This window comes from Aquarana catesbeiana, linkage group LG02, assembly GCF_042186555.1.
Source record: "Aquarana catesbeiana isolate 2022-GZ linkage group LG02, ASM4218655v1, whole genome shotgun sequence".
Lineage (NCBI taxonomy): Eukaryota > Metazoa > Chordata > Amphibia > Anura > Ranidae > Aquarana > Aquarana catesbeiana.
Window position 1 is genome coordinate 813,699,682 of NC_133325.1, and position 15,837 is coordinate 813,715,518.

Sequence of the window (15,837 nt, forward strand, 5' to 3'; positions counted from 1 at the left end):
TACAACGCCAATTCCCACTATTCCCCAATCCGGGACTCTTCTACAGAAGACACAACATGGCGGTCATTGTACAACGCCATTCCCACTATTCCCCAATCCGGGACTCTTCTACAGAAGACACAACATGGTGGTCATTGTACAACGCCATTCCCACTATTCCCCAATCCAGGACTCTTCTACAGAAGACACAACATGGCGGTCATTGTACAACGTCATTCCCACTATTCCCCAATCATGGACTCTTCTACAGAAGACACAACATGGTGGTCATTGTACAACGCCATTCCCACTATTCCCCAATCATGGACTCTTCTACAGAAGACACAACATGGTGGTCATTGTACAACGCCATTCCCACTATTCCCCAATCCGGGACTCTTCTACAGAAGAGACAACATGGCGGTCATTGTACAACGCCATTCCCACTATTCCCCAATCATGGACTCTTCTACAGAAAACACAACATGGCGGTCATTGTACAACGTCATTCCCACTATTCCCCAATCATGGACTCTTCTACAGAAGACACAACGTGGCGGTCATTGTACAACGCCATTCCCACTATTCACCAATCATGGACTCTTCTACAGAAGACACAACGTGGCGGTCATTGTACAACGTCATTCCCACTATTCACCAATCATGGACTCTTCTACAGAAGACACAACATGGAGGTCAGTGTACAATGCCATTCCCACTATTCCCCAATCCGGGACTCTTCTACAGAAGACACAACGTGGCGGTCATTGTACAACGCCATTCCCACTATTCACCAATCATGGACTCTTCTACAGAAGACACAACATTGTGGTCAGTGTACAACGCCATTCCCACTATTCCCCAATCCGGGACTCTTCTACAGAAGACACAACATGGAGGTCAGTGTACAACGCCATTCTCACTATTCACCAATCCAGGACTCTTCTATAGAAGACACAACATGGCGGTCAGTGTACAACGCCATTCTCACTATTCACCAATCCAGGACTCTTCTATAGAAGACACAACATGGCGGTCATTGTACAACGTCATTCTCACTATTCACCAATCATGGACTCTTCTATAGAAGACACAACATTGTGGTCAGTGTACAACGCCATTCCCACTATTCCCCAATCCGGGACTCTTCTACAGAAGACACAACCTGGCGGTCATTGTACAATGCCATTCCCACTATTCCCCAATCCGGGACTCTTCTACAGAAGACACAACATGGCGGTCATTGTACAACGTCATTCCCACTATTCCCCAATCCGGGACTCTTCTACAGAAGACACAACATGGCGGTCATTGTACAACGCCATTCCCACTATTCCCCAATCATGGACTCTTCTACAGAAGACACAACATGGCGGTCATTGTACAACGCCATTCCCACTATTCACCAATCATGGACTCTTCTACAGAAGACACAACATGGCGGTCATTGTACAACGCCATTCCCACTATTCCCCAATCCGGGACTCTTCTACAGAAGACACAACATGGCGGTCATTGTACAACGTCATTCCCACTATTCCCCAATCCGGGACTCTTCTACAGAAGACACAACATGGCGGTCATTGTACAACGCCATTCCCACTATTCCCCAATCCGGGACTCTTCTACAGAAGACACAACATGGCGGTCATTGTACAACGTCATTCCCACTATTCCCCAATCCGGGACTCTTCTACAGAAAACACAACATGGCGGTCATTGTACAACGTCATTCCCACTATTCCCCAATCCAGGACTCTTCTACAGAAGACACAACATGGCGGTCATTGTACAACGTCATTCCCACTATTCCCCAATCCGGGACTCTTCTACAGAAGACACAACATGGCGGTCATTGTACAACGTCATTCCCACTATTCCCCAATCCGGGACTCTTCTACAGAAGACACAACATGGCGGTCATTGTACAACGCCATTCCCACTATTCCCCAATCCGGGACTCTTCTACAGAAGACACAACATGGCGGTCATTGTACAACGCCATTCCCACTATTCCCCAATCCGGGACTCTTCTACAGAAGACACAACATGGTGGTCATTTTACAACGCCATTCCCACTATTCCCCAATCCGGGACTCTTCTACAGAAGAGACAACATGGCGGTCAGTGTACAACGCCAATTCCCACTATTCCCCAATCCGGGACTCTTCTACAGAAGACACAACATGGCGGTCATTGTACAACGCCATTCCCACTATTCCCCAATCCGGGACTCTTCTACAGAAGACACAACATGGTGGTCATTGTACAACGCCATTCCCACTATTCCCCAATCCAGGACTCTTCTACAGAAGACACAACATGGCGGTCATTGTACAACGTCATTCCCACTATTCCCCAATCATGGACTCTTCTACAGAAGACACAACATGGTGGTCATTGTACAACGCCATTCCCACTATTCCCCAATCATGGACTCTTCTACAGAAGACACAACATGGTGGTCATTGTACAACGCCATTCCCACTATTCCCCAATCCGGGACTCTTCTACAGAAGAGACAACATGGCGGTCATTGTACAACGCCATTCCCACTATTCCCCAATCATGGACTCTTCTACAGAAAACACAACATGGCGGTCATTGTACAACGTCATTCCCACTATTCCCCAATCATGGACTCTTCTACAGAAGACACAACGTGGCGGTCATTGTACAACGCCATTCCCACTATTCACCAATCATGGACTCTTCTACAGAAGACACAACGTGGCGGTCATTGTACAACGTCATTCCCACTATTCACCAATCATGGACTCTTCTACAGAAGACACAACATGGAGGTCAGTGTACAATGCCATTCCCACTATTCCCCAATCCGGGACTCTTCTACAGAAGACACAACGTGGCGGTCATTGTACAACGCCATTCCCACTATTCACCAATCATGGACTCTTCTACAGAAGACACAACATTGTGGTCAGTGTACAACGCCATTCCCACTATTCCCCAATCCGGGACTCTTCTACAGAAGACACAACATGGAGGTCAGTGTACAACGCCATTCTCACTATTCACCAATCCAGGACTCTTCTATAGAAGACACAACATGGCGGTCAGTGTACAACGCCATTCTCACTATTCACCAATCCAGGACTCTTCTATAGAAGACACAACATGGCGGTCATTGTACAACGTCATTCTCACTATTCACCAATCATGGACTCTTCTATAGAAGACACAACATTGTGGTCAGTGTACAACGCCATTCCCACTATTCCCCAATCCGGGACTCTTCTACAGAAGACACAACCTGGCGGTCATTGTACAATGCCATTCCCACTATTCACCAATCATGGACTCTTCTACAGAGAACTGGAGCCAAAGCAGGATAGACAATGAGGACGGATTTCCTCAGTGGGGACACAGTAATAAAAACCAGACAGGGAATCTAACCCTCCCATACTTCATCCAGCACACAAAAAAAATGAAATGATATCTTTCCTGTTCCCAGAAGTCTCACCTCCTCATGCTGCACATTCCACACATTAAATGTTGGCCTCTTAAGGGTTGTATGGGGCTCCTCCCCCTCCTGGAAGACAAAAGAGTTCAGAACACAGACACTTCATCACCACTAATACTCATGTCCTTCCTGTCCGACTCTCACCCCGAGCTTCACCTGTCCGACTCTCACCCCGAGCTTCACCTGTCCGACTCTCACCCCGAGCTTCTCCTGTCCGACTCTCACCCCGAGCTTCACCTGTCCGACTCTCACCCCGAGCTTCCCCTGTCCGACTCTCACCCTGAGCTTCCCCTGTCCGACTCTCACCCCGAGCTTCACCTGTCCGACTCTCACCCCGAGCTTCACCTGTCCGACTCTCACCCCGAGCTTCACCTGTCCGACTCTCACCCCGAGCTTCACCTGTCCGACTCTCACCCCGAGCTTCACCTGTCCGACTCTCACCCCGAGCTTCACCTGTCCGACTCTCACTCCGAGCTTCACCTGTCCGACTCTCACCCCGAGCTTCTCCTGTCCGACTCTCACCCCGAGCTTCACCTGTCCGACTCTCACCCCGAGCTTTACCTGTCCGACTCTCACCCCAAGCTTCTCCTGTCCGACTCTCACCCCGAGCTTCACCTGTCCGACTCTCACCCCGAGCTTCACCTGTCCGACTCTCACCCCGAGCTTCACCTGTCCGACTCTCACCCCGAGCTTCACCTGTCCGACTCTCACCCCGAGCTTCACCTGTCCGACTCTCACCCCGAGCTTCTCCTGTCCGACTCTCACCCCAAGCTTCTCCTGTCCAACTCTCACCCCAAACTTCACCTGCCGACTCTCACCCCGAGATTCACCTGTCCGACTCTCACCCCGAGCTTCTCCTGTCCGACTCTCACCCCGAGCTTCTCCTGTCCGACTCTCACCCTGAGCTTCACCTGTCCGACTCTCACCCCGAGCTTCACCTGTCCGACTCTCACCCCGAGCTTTACCTGTCCGACTCTCACCCCGAGCTTCACCTGTCCGACTCTCACCCCGAGCTTCACCTGTCCGACTCTCACCCCGAGCTTCTCCTGTCCGACTCTCACCCCGAGCTTCACCTGTCCGACTCTCACCCCGAGCTTCACCTGTCCGACTCTCACCCCGAGCTTCTCCTGTCCAACTCTCACCCCGAGCTTCACCTGTCCGACTCTCACCCCGAGCTTCTCCTGTCCGACTCTCACCCCGAGCTTCACCTGTCCGACTCTCACCCCGAGCTTCTCCTGTCCGACTCTCACCCCAAACTTTACCTGTCCGACTCTCACCCCGAGCTTCTCCTGTCCGACTCTCACCCCGAGCTTCTCCTGTCCGACTCTCACCCCGAGCTTCTCCTGTCCGACTCTCACTCCGAGCTTCTCCTGTCCGACTCTCACTCCGAGCTTCTCCTGTTCGACTCTCACGCCGAGCTTCTCCTGTCCGACTCTCACTCCGAGCTTCTCCTGTCCGACTCTCCCACCGAGCTTCACCTGTCCAACTCTCACCCCGAGCTTCCCCTGTCCGACTCTCACCCCAAACTTCACCTGACCGACTCTCACCCCGAGATTCACCTGTCCGACTCTCACCCCAAGCTTCTCCTGTCCAACTCTCACCCCAAGCTTCACCTGTCCGACTCTCACCCCGAGCTTCACCTGTCCGACTCTCACCCCGAGCTTCACCTGTCCGACTCTCACCCCGAGCTTCCCCTGTCCAACTCTCACTCCAAACTTCACCTGCCCGACTCTCACCCCAAGATTCACCTGTCCGACTCTCACCCCGTGCTTCTCCTGTCCAACTCTCACCCCGAGCTTCACCTGTCTGACTCTCACCCCGAGCTTCACCTGTCCGACTCTTACTCAGAGCTTCACCTGTCCGACTCTCACCCCGAGCTTCACCTGTCCGACTCTCACCCCGAGCTTCACCTGTCCGACTCTCACCCCGAGCTTCACCTGTCCAACTCTCACTCCGAGCTTCACCTGTCCGACTCTCACCCCGAGCTTCACCTGTCCAACTCTCACTCCGAGCTTCACCTGTCCGACTCTCACTCCGAGCTTCACCTGTCCGACTGTCACCCCGAGCTTCTCCTGTCCGACTCTCAATCCGAGCTTCTCCTGTCCGACTCTCACCCCAAACTTCACCTGCCCGACTCTCACCCCGAGATTCACCTGTCCGACTCTCACCCCAAGCTTCTCCTGTCCAACTCTCACCCCAAGCTTCACCTGTCCGACTCTCACCCCGAGCTTCACCTGTCCGACTCTCACCCCGAGCTTCACCTGTCCGACTCTCACCCCGAGCTTCCCCTGTCCAACTCTCACCCCGAGCTTCTCCTGTCCGACTCTCACCCCGAGCTTCTCCTGTCCGACTCTCACCCCGAGCTTCTCCTGTCCGACTCTCACCCTGAGCTTCTCCTGTCCGACTCTCACCCTGAGCTTCTCCTGTCCGACTCCCACCCCAAACTTCACCTGCCCGACTCTCACCCCGAGATTCACCTGTCCGACTCTCACCCCGAGCTTCTCCTGTCCAACTCTCCCCCCGAGCTTCACCTGTCCGACTCTCACCCCGAGCTTCTCCTGTCCGACTCTCACTCCGAGCTTCTTCTGTCCGACTCTCACTCCGAGCTTCTCCTGTTCGACTCTCACGCCGAGCTTCTCCTGTCCGACTTTCACTCCGAGCTTCACCTGTCCGACTTTCACCCCAAACTTCACCTGTCCGACTCTCACCCTGAGCTTTACCTGTCCGACTCTCACCCCGAGCTTCTCCTGTCCGACTCTCACCCCGAGCTTCTCCTGTCCGACTCTCACCCCGAGCTTTACCTGTCCGACTCTCACCCCGAGCTTCACCTGTCCGACTCTCACCCCGAGCTTCTCCTGTCCGACTCTCACCCCGAGCTTCACCTGTCCGACTCTCACCCCGAGCTTCACCTGTCCGACTCTCACCCCGAGCTTCTCCTGTCCGACTCTCACCCCGAGCTTCTCCTGTCCAACTCTCACCCCGAGCTTCTTCTGTCCGACTCTCACCCCGAGCTTCTCCTGTCTGACTCTCACCCCGAGCTTCACCTGTCCGACTCTCCCACCGAGCTTCTCCTGTCCGACTCTCACCCCGAGCTTCACCTGTCCGACTCTCACCCTGAGCTTCTACTGTCCAACTCTCACCCGAGATTCACCTGTCCGACTCTCACCCCGAGCTTCTACTGTCCAACTCTCACCCCGAGCTTCTCCTGTCTGACTCTCACCCCGAGCTTCTACTGTCCAACTCTCACCCCGAGCTTCTCCTGTCTGACTCTCACCCCGAGCTTCTCCTGTCTGACTCTCACCCCGAGCTTCACCTGTCCAATTCTCACCCCGAGCTTTTCCTGTCCGACTCTCACCCCGAGCTTCTCCTGTCCGACTCTCACCCCGAGCTTCTCCTGTCCGACTCTCACCCCGAGCTTCACCTGTCCAATTCTCACCCCGAGCTTTTCCTGTCCGACTCTCACCCCGAGCTTCTCCTGTCCGACTCTCACACCGAGCTTCTCCTGCTGCACCTCGCTCCAGTTCTGCAGAGTCTCCCTACAGCTGAACACATCAAATATTCTTTGTTATAGTGGGGGGTACACACAGAGTGGCAGTTGATAGTGGGTGGGGGTACAGAGTGAGTTAATAGTGGAGGGTACACACAGAGTGACAGTTGACAATGGGGAGTACATACAGAGTGACAGTTGACTATGGGGAGTACACACAAAATGACAGTTGACAATGGGGATTACATACAGAGTGACAGTTGATAGTGGGGAATAGCAGTGTATGAGATCTCTGGGGATGTACATTGTATTCTGTCACATGGAGTGATAGTCTGCAGAGCAGTGTATGAGATCTCTGGGGATGTATATTGTACTCGGTCACGTGGAGTGATAGTCTGCAGAGCAGTGTGTGAGATCTCTGGGGATGTACATTGTACTCGGTCACATGGAGTGATAGTCTGCAGAGCAGTGTATGAGATCTCTGGGGATGTACATTGTACTCTGTCACATGGAGCGATAGACTGCAGAGCAGTGTATGAGATCTCTGGGGATGTACATTGTACTCTGTCACGTGGAGCGATAGTCTGCAGAGCAGTGTATGAGATCTCTGGGGATGTACATTGTACTCGGTCACATGGAGCGATAGTCTGCAGAGCAGTGTGTGAGATCTCTGGGGATGTACATTGTACTCTGTCACATGGAGCGATAGACTGCAGAGCAGTGTATGAGATCTCTGGGGATGTACATTGTACTCTGTCACGTGGAGCGATAGTCTGCAGAGCAGTGTATGAGATCTCTGGGGATGTACATTGTACTCGGTCACATGGAGCGATAGTCTGCAGAGCAGTGTGTGAGATCTCTGGGGATGTACATTGTACTCTGTCACGTGGAGCGATAGTCTGCAGAGCAGTGTATGAGATCTCTGGGGATGTACATTGTACTCTGTCACATGGAGTGATAGTCTGCAGAGCAGTGTATGAGATCTCTGGGGATGTACATTGTACTCGGTCACATGGAGTGATAGTCTGCAGAGCAGTGTATGAGATCTCTGGGGATGTACATTGTACTTGGTCACATGGAGTGATAGTCTGCAGAGCAGTGTATGAGATCTCTGGGGATGTACATTGTACTCTGTCACATGGAGTGATAGTCTGCAGAGCAGTGTATGAGATCTCTGGGGATGTACATTGTACTCGGTCACATGGAGAGATAGTCTGCAGAGCAGTGTATGAGATCTCTGGGGATGTACATTGTACTCGGTCACGTGGAGCGATAGTCTGCAGAGCAGTGTATGAGATCTCTGGGGATGTACATTGTACTCGGTCACATGGAGCGATAGTCTGCAGAGCAGTGTGTGAGATCTCTGGGGATGTACATTGTACTCTGTCACATGGAGTGATAGTCTGCAGAGCAGTGTATGAGATCTCTGGGGATGTACATTGTACTCTGTCACGTGGAGCGATAGTCTGCAGAGCAGTGTGTGAGATCTCTGGGGATGTACATTGTATTCTGTCACATGGAGCGTTAGTCTGCAGAGCAGTGTATGAGATCTCTGGGGATGTACATTGTACTCTGTCACGTGGAGCGATAGTCTGCAGAGCAGTGTGTGAGATCTCTGGGGATGTACATTGTACTCTGTCACATGAAGTGATAGTCTGCAGAGCAGTGTGTGAGATCTCTGGGGATGTACATTGTACTCTGTCACATGGAGCGATAGTCTGCAGAGCAGTGTATGAGATCTCTGGGGATGTATATTGTACTCGGTCACGTGGAGTGATAGTCTGCAGAGCAGTGTATGAGATCTCTGGGGATGTACATTGTATTCTGTCACATGAAGTGATAGTCTGCAGAGCAGTGTGTGAGATCTCTGGGGATGTACATTGTACTCTGTCACATGAAGTGATAGTCTGCAGAGCAGTGTGTGAGATCTCTGGGGATGTACATTGTACTCTGTCACATGAAGTGATAGTCTGCAGAGCAGTGTGTGAGATCTCTGGGGATGTACATTGTACTCGGTCACATGGAGTGATAGTCTGCAGAGCAGTGTATGAGATCTCTGGGGATGTACATTGTACTCTGTCACATGAAGTGATAGTCTGCAGAGCAGTGTGTGAGATCTCTGGGGATGTACATTGTACTCTGTCACATGGAGCGATAGTCTGCAGAGCAGTGTATGAGATCTCTGGGGATGTATATTGTACTCGGTCACGTGGAGTGATAGTCTGCAGAGCAGTGTATGAGATCTCTGGGGATGTACATTGTATTCTGTCACATGGAGCGTTAGTCTGCAGAGCAGTGTGTGAGATCTCTGGGGATGTACATTGTACTCGGTCACATGGAGCGATAGTCTGCAGAGCAGTGTATGAGATCTCTGGGGATGTACATTGTACTCTGTCACATGGAGTGATAGTCTGCAGAGCAGTGTGTGAGATCTCTGGGGATGTACATTGTACTCTGTCACATGGAGCGATAGTCTGCAGAGCAGTGTATGAGATCTCTGGGGATGTACATTGTACTCGGTCACATGAAGCGATAGTCTGCAGAGCAGTGTATGAGATCTCTGGGGATGTACATTTTACTCGGTCACATGGAGCGATAGTCTGCAGAGCAGTGTGTGAGATCTCTGGGGATGTACATTGTACTCGGTCACATGGAGCGATAGTCTGCAGAGCAGTGTGTGAGATCTCTGGGGATGTACATTGTACTCGGTCACATGGAGTGATAGTCTGCAGAGCAGTGTGTGAGATCTCTGGGGATGTACATTGTACTCGGTCACATGGAGCGATAGTCTGCAGAGTTCTGTCCTTCAGTCATGTGACAGTTGTGGGTCCTATCATGGATCTCATAGATCTGTCACCTGCGCTGAGCAGGATACATTGTCAGGATTGCTGTGTGTGGTGGCATCCTGGAGAGATGGTCTGCAGGAAGTATGGGTGACATCACCCCTGGCACTCACCTGGTGTCTGGTGTCACGTGTGCCATGTTGGTGTCACTCGGTGTCCCTCTTCTTGGCTCCTCTCCCTCCAGGTATGCTGCCGTCCCATTGCTACAAACAGTTCAGTAACTATGAAGGAACCGGTCAGACCTGTCCGCCTAGAAAGGGTTAATCAGCTAGAATTTCCACCCAGATCGGTATATAGAGATCAGTGTACACAGGAGACGGTTCACCAGGTGACACGCATCGCATAACACAGCCAGGTGTGTCTTCTTCACGTCTCACCGATAAAAAGATCAGAGAACCTGATCCCTGACCACCATCAATGATCCCACCACCATCTCCACATCTACCAACTGGGGACCATAATGATCCCACCACCATCTCCACATCTACCAACTGGGTATCATAATGATCCCACCACCATCTCCACATCTACCAACTGGGTATCATAATGATCCCACCACCATCTCCATATCCACCAACTGAGCACCATAATGATCCCACCACCATTTCCATATCCACCAACTGGGTATCATAATGATCCCACCACCATCTCCACATCTACCAACTGAGCACCATAATGATCCCACCACCATTTCCATATCCACCAACTGGGTATCATAATGATCCCACCACCATCTCCACATCTACCAACTGGGTATCATAATGATCCCACCACCATTTCCATATCCACCAACTGGGTATCATAATGATCCCACCACCATCTCCACATCTACCAACTGGGTATCATAATGATCCCACCACCATCTCCACATCTACCAACTGAGCACCATAATGATCCCACCACCATTTCCATTTCCACCAACTGGGTATCATAATGATCCCACCACCATCTCCACATCTACCAACTGGGTATCATAATGATCCCACCACCATTTCCATATCCACCAACTGGGTATCATAATGATCCCACCACCATCTCCACATCTACCAACTGGGTATCATAATGATCCCACCACCATCTCCACATCTACCAACTGAGCACCATAATGATCCCACCACCATTTCCATTTCCACCAACTGGGTATCATAATGATCCCACCACCATCTCCACATCTACCAACTGGGTATCATAATGATCCCACCACCATCTCCACATCTACCAACTGAGCGCCATAATGATCCCACCACCATCTCCACATCTACCAACTGGGTATCATAATGATCCCACCACCATCTCCACATCTACCAACTGGGAACCATAATGATCCCACCACCATCTCCATATCTACCAACTGAGCGCCATAATGATCCCACCACCATCTCCACATCTACCAACTGGGCACCATAAAGATCCCACCACCATCTCCACATCTACCAACTGGGGACCATAATGATCCCACCACCATCTCCACATCTACCAACTGGGGATCATAATGATCCCACCACCATCTCCACATCTACCAACTGGGGATCATAATGATCCCACCACCATCTCCACATCTACCAACTGGGGACCATAATGATCCCACCACCATCTCCACATCTACCAACTGGGGATCATAATGATCCCACCACCATCTCCATATCTACCAAATGGGCACCATAATGACCCCACCACCATTTCCATATCCACCAACTGGGTTCCATAGTGGTTCAACCACCATCTCCACATCTACCAACTGAGCACCATAATGATTCCACCACCATCTCCACATCTACCAACTGGGTATCATAATGATCCCACCACCATCTCCACATCTACCAACTGGGTATCATAATGATCCCACCACCATCTCCACATCTACCAACTGGGTATCATAATGATCCCACCACCATCTCCACATCTACCAACTGAGCGCCATAATGATCCCACCACCATCTCCACATCTACCAACTGGGTATCATAATGATCCCACCACCATCTCCACATCTACCAACTGGGAACCATAATGATCCCACCACCATCTCCATATCTACCAACTGAGCGCCATAATGATCCCACCACCATCTCCACATCTACCAACTGGGCACCATAAAGATCCCACCACCATCTCCACATCTACCAACTGGGGACCATAATGATCCCACCACCATCTCCACATCTACCAACTGGGGATCATAATGATTCCACCACCATCTCCACATCTACCAACTGGGGATCATAATGATCCCACCACCATCTCCACATCTACCAACTGGGGACCATAATGATCCCACCACCATCTCCACATCTACCAACTGGGGATCATAATGATCCCACCACCATCTCCATATCTACCAAATGGGGATCATAATGACCCCACCACCATTTCCATATCCACCAACTGGGTTCCATAGTGGTTCAACCACCATCTCCACATCTACCAACTGAGCACCATAATGATTCCACCACCATCTCCACATCTACCAACTGGTGCCATAACAACCCAACCATGTTCTTCCCATATATAAACTGGACAATATAATGATCCCACCACCATCTCCACATCTGCCATCTAGGAGTCATAATGATCCCACCACCGTCTCCACAAGTACTAACTGTGCATTATAATGATCCCACCACCATCTTCACATCTAATTACTGAGCACCATAATGATTCCTCCATCATCTCCACATCTACCAACTGGGTGCCATAATGATCCCTCCATCATCTCCACATCTACCAACTGGGTGCCATAATGATCCCTCCATCATCTCCACATCTACCAACTGGGTGCCATAATGATCCCTCCATCATCTCCACATCTACCAACTGGGCACCATAATGATCCCACCATCATCTCCACATCTATTAACTGGGCACCACAATGAGCTCACCACCATCTCCACATCTACCAACTGGGCACCATAATAGTCCTACCACTATCTCAATGTCTACTAACTGAACGTCCCCACTAACTGTTATTTCCAGATTGCTTCAATATTTCTATGGCCAATGTGTGTCGGGGGAATCCTCCAGCTCAATGAAAATACATATAGGTGGTGTTTCTAGACATATTGAATTTGCTCTTGGGTGCAATATTGTTTCTGTACATCAATTCCACGTAATATAATGACTATTGCCACAGAGCCACGGACAACTATCAGAGTTACATGGTTTATAAGGAGGACATGGGTCCAACCAGTCCATCCTATGTGTGTGGGACTTTTATTCTCAAACAATTCCTATAGCCCTGTATATGTCTGAGGAAGGCATTCATATGTTTTTTCTCATCCAATACCACATCTGGGGGAGGGAGTTTCACCTTTTACTGCTCTAACAGTAAAGAGCCCTTTCCCAAATTTAAGGGTTTTTTTCATTCTTTTTATTCACAGTTTTTAAACAACAAAAACAACACTAACAGAAATCCACCCCCCCCCTCCTCCCAATTGTGCAATGTCCCAAGTATGACAGGTAATTAAACATAATCCCGTGACCTTCCGGCCCCCAAATTTAAGGTTTAACCTCCTTTCTTCAGACTTTAAATCGTGACATCAGGGACATTACAGTCACCTTTCATATATTTCTACATTGTAACCTTATCGCCTCTTAAGTGTCTTTTCTCCAGAGTGAAGAACTGTAATCTATGTCATTGATCCCATAGCCACCCCCGATAGCTGAGGTCCTCCATCCCCCATTACTGAGCTCCTCCATCCCCCATAACTGAGCTCCTCCATCCCCCATAACTGAGCTCCTCCATCCCCCATAACTGAGCTCCTCCATCCCCCATAACTGACCTCCTCCATCCCCCATAACTGAGATCCTCCACCCCCATAACTGAGCTCCTCCATCCCCCATAACTGAGATCCTCCACCCCCATAACTGAGCTCCTCCATCCCCCATTACTGAGCTCCTCCATCCCCCATAACTGAGCTCCTCCATCCCCCATAACTGAGCTCCTCCATCCCCCATAACTGACCTCCTCCATCCCCCATAACTGAGATCCTCCATCCCCCATAACTGAGCTCCTCCATCCCCCATAACTGAGCTCCTCCATCCCCCATAACTGAGCTCCTCCATCCCCCATATCTGAGGTCCTCCATCCCCCATAACTGAGCTCCTCCATCCCCCATAACTGAGCTCCTCCATCCCCCATAACTGAGCTCCTCCATCCCCCATAACTGAGCTCCTCCATCCCCCATAACTGAGCTCCTCCACCCCCCATAACTGAGCTCCTCCATCCCCCATAACTGAGCTCCTCCATCTCCCATAACTGAGGTCCTCCATCCCCCATAACTGAGCTCCTCCACCCCCCATAACTGAGCTCCTCCATCCCCCATAACTGAGCTCCTCCACCCCCCATAACTGAGCTCCTCCATCCCCCATTACTGAGCTCCTCCATCCCCCATAACTGAGCTCCTCCATCCCCCATAACTGAGCTCCTCCATCCCCCATAACTGAGCTCCTCCACCCCCCATAACTGAGCTCCTCCATCCCCCATAACTGAGCTCCTCCATCTCCCATAACTGAGGTCCTCCATCCCCCATAACTGAGCTCCTCCATCCCCCATAACTGAGCTCCTCCATCCCCCATAACTGAGCTCCTCCACCCCCCATAACTGAGCTCCTCCATCCCCCATAACTGAGCTCCTCCATCCCCCATAACTGAGCTCCTCCATCCCTCATAACTGAGCTCCTCCATCCCCCATAACTGAGCTCCTCCATCCCCCATAACTGAGCTCCTCCATCTCCCATAACTGAGGTCCTCCATCCCCCATAACTGAGCTTCTCCACCCCCCCATAACTGAGCTCCTCCGTCCCCCATAACTGAGCTCCTCCATCCCCCATAACTGAGCTCCTCCATCCCCCGTAACTGAGCTCCTCCATCCCCCGTAACTGAGCTCCTCCATCCCCCGTAACTGAGCTCCTCCACTCCCCGTAACTGAGCTCCTCCATCTCCCATAACTGAGGTCCTCCATCCCCCATAACTGAGCTCCTCCATCCCCCATAACTGAGCTCCTCCATCCCCCATAACTGAGCTCCTCCATCCCCCATAACTGAGGTCCTCCATCCCCCATAACTGAACTTCTCCATCTCCCATAACTGAGGTCCTCCATCCCCCATAACTGAGCTTCTCCACCCCCCATAGCTGAGCTCCTCCATCCCCCATAACTGAGCTCCTCCATCCCCCATAACTGAGCTCCTCCATCCCCCTTAGCTGAGCTCCTCCTTCCCCATAACTGAGCTCCTCCATCCCCCATAACTGAGCTCCACCATAACTGAGCTCTCCCATCCCCCATAACTGAGATCCTCCATCCCCCTATAACTGAGCTCCTCCATCCCCCTTAGCTGAGCTCCTCCTTCCCCATAGCCCAGCTAATCCATCCCCCATAGCTGAGCTCCTCCATCCTCCATAACTGAGCTCCTCCACCCCCCATAACTGAGCTCCTCCATCCCCCTTAGCTGAGCTCCTCCTTCCCCATAGCCCAGCTAATCCATCCCCCAAAGCTGAGCTCCTCCATCCCCCATAACTGAGCTCCTCCATCCCCCGTAACTGAGCTCCTCCACCCCCCGTAACTGAGCTCCTCCACCCCCCATAACTGAGCTCTTCCATCCCCCGTAACTGAGCTCCTCCAACCCCCGTAACTGAGCTCCTCCACCCCCCGTAACTGAGCTCCTCCACCCCCCGTAACTGAGCTCCTCCACCCCCCATAACTGAGCTCCTCCATCCCCCGTAACTGAGCTCCTCCACCCCCCGTAACTGAGCTCCTCCACCCCCCGTAACTGAGCTCCTCCACCCCCCGTAACTGAGCTCCTCCATCCCCCATAACTGAGCACCTCCACCCCCCCGTAACTGAGCTCCTCCATCCCCCATAACTGAGCTCCTCCACCCCCCGTAACTGAGCTCCTCCATCCCCCATAACTGAGCTCCTCCACCCCCCATAACTGAGCTCCTCCATCCCCCATAACTGAGCTCCTCCATCCCCCTTAGCTGAGCTCCTCCATCCCCCATAACTGAGCTCCTCCATCCCCCATAACTGAGCTCCTCCACCCCCCATAACTGA

General features: G+C 51.5%; 1 protein-coding gene across 3 annotated transcripts in view; it reads right to left on the minus strand.

Annotated features, from left to right (window-relative positions):
* PDE9A (phosphodiesterase 9A) overlaps window positions 1-10,056 on the minus strand; it is a 29,460-nt gene extending 19,404 nt beyond the window's left edge. Inside the window, exons 1-3 of one of the 3 annotated variants that reach the window (XM_073617636.1) lie at window positions 9,907-10,056; window positions 6,927-7,005; window positions 3,464-3,532 (exon numbers count right to left, since the gene is read on the minus strand). In XM_073617636.1, coding sequence (XP_073473737.1) covers window positions 3,464-3,532; window positions 6,927-7,005; window positions 9,907-9,932 — 174 coding nt within the window. In that variant the 5' untranslated portion in view covers window positions 9,933-10,056. Of the gene's footprint in view, window positions 1-3,463; window positions 3,533-6,791; window positions 7,006-9,906 lie in introns of all 3 variants that reach the window. The other 2 variants (XM_073617635.1, XM_073617634.1) reach the window with 2 other exon arrangements.
* Between the last annotated feature and the right edge of the window lie 5,781 nt (window positions 10,057-15,837).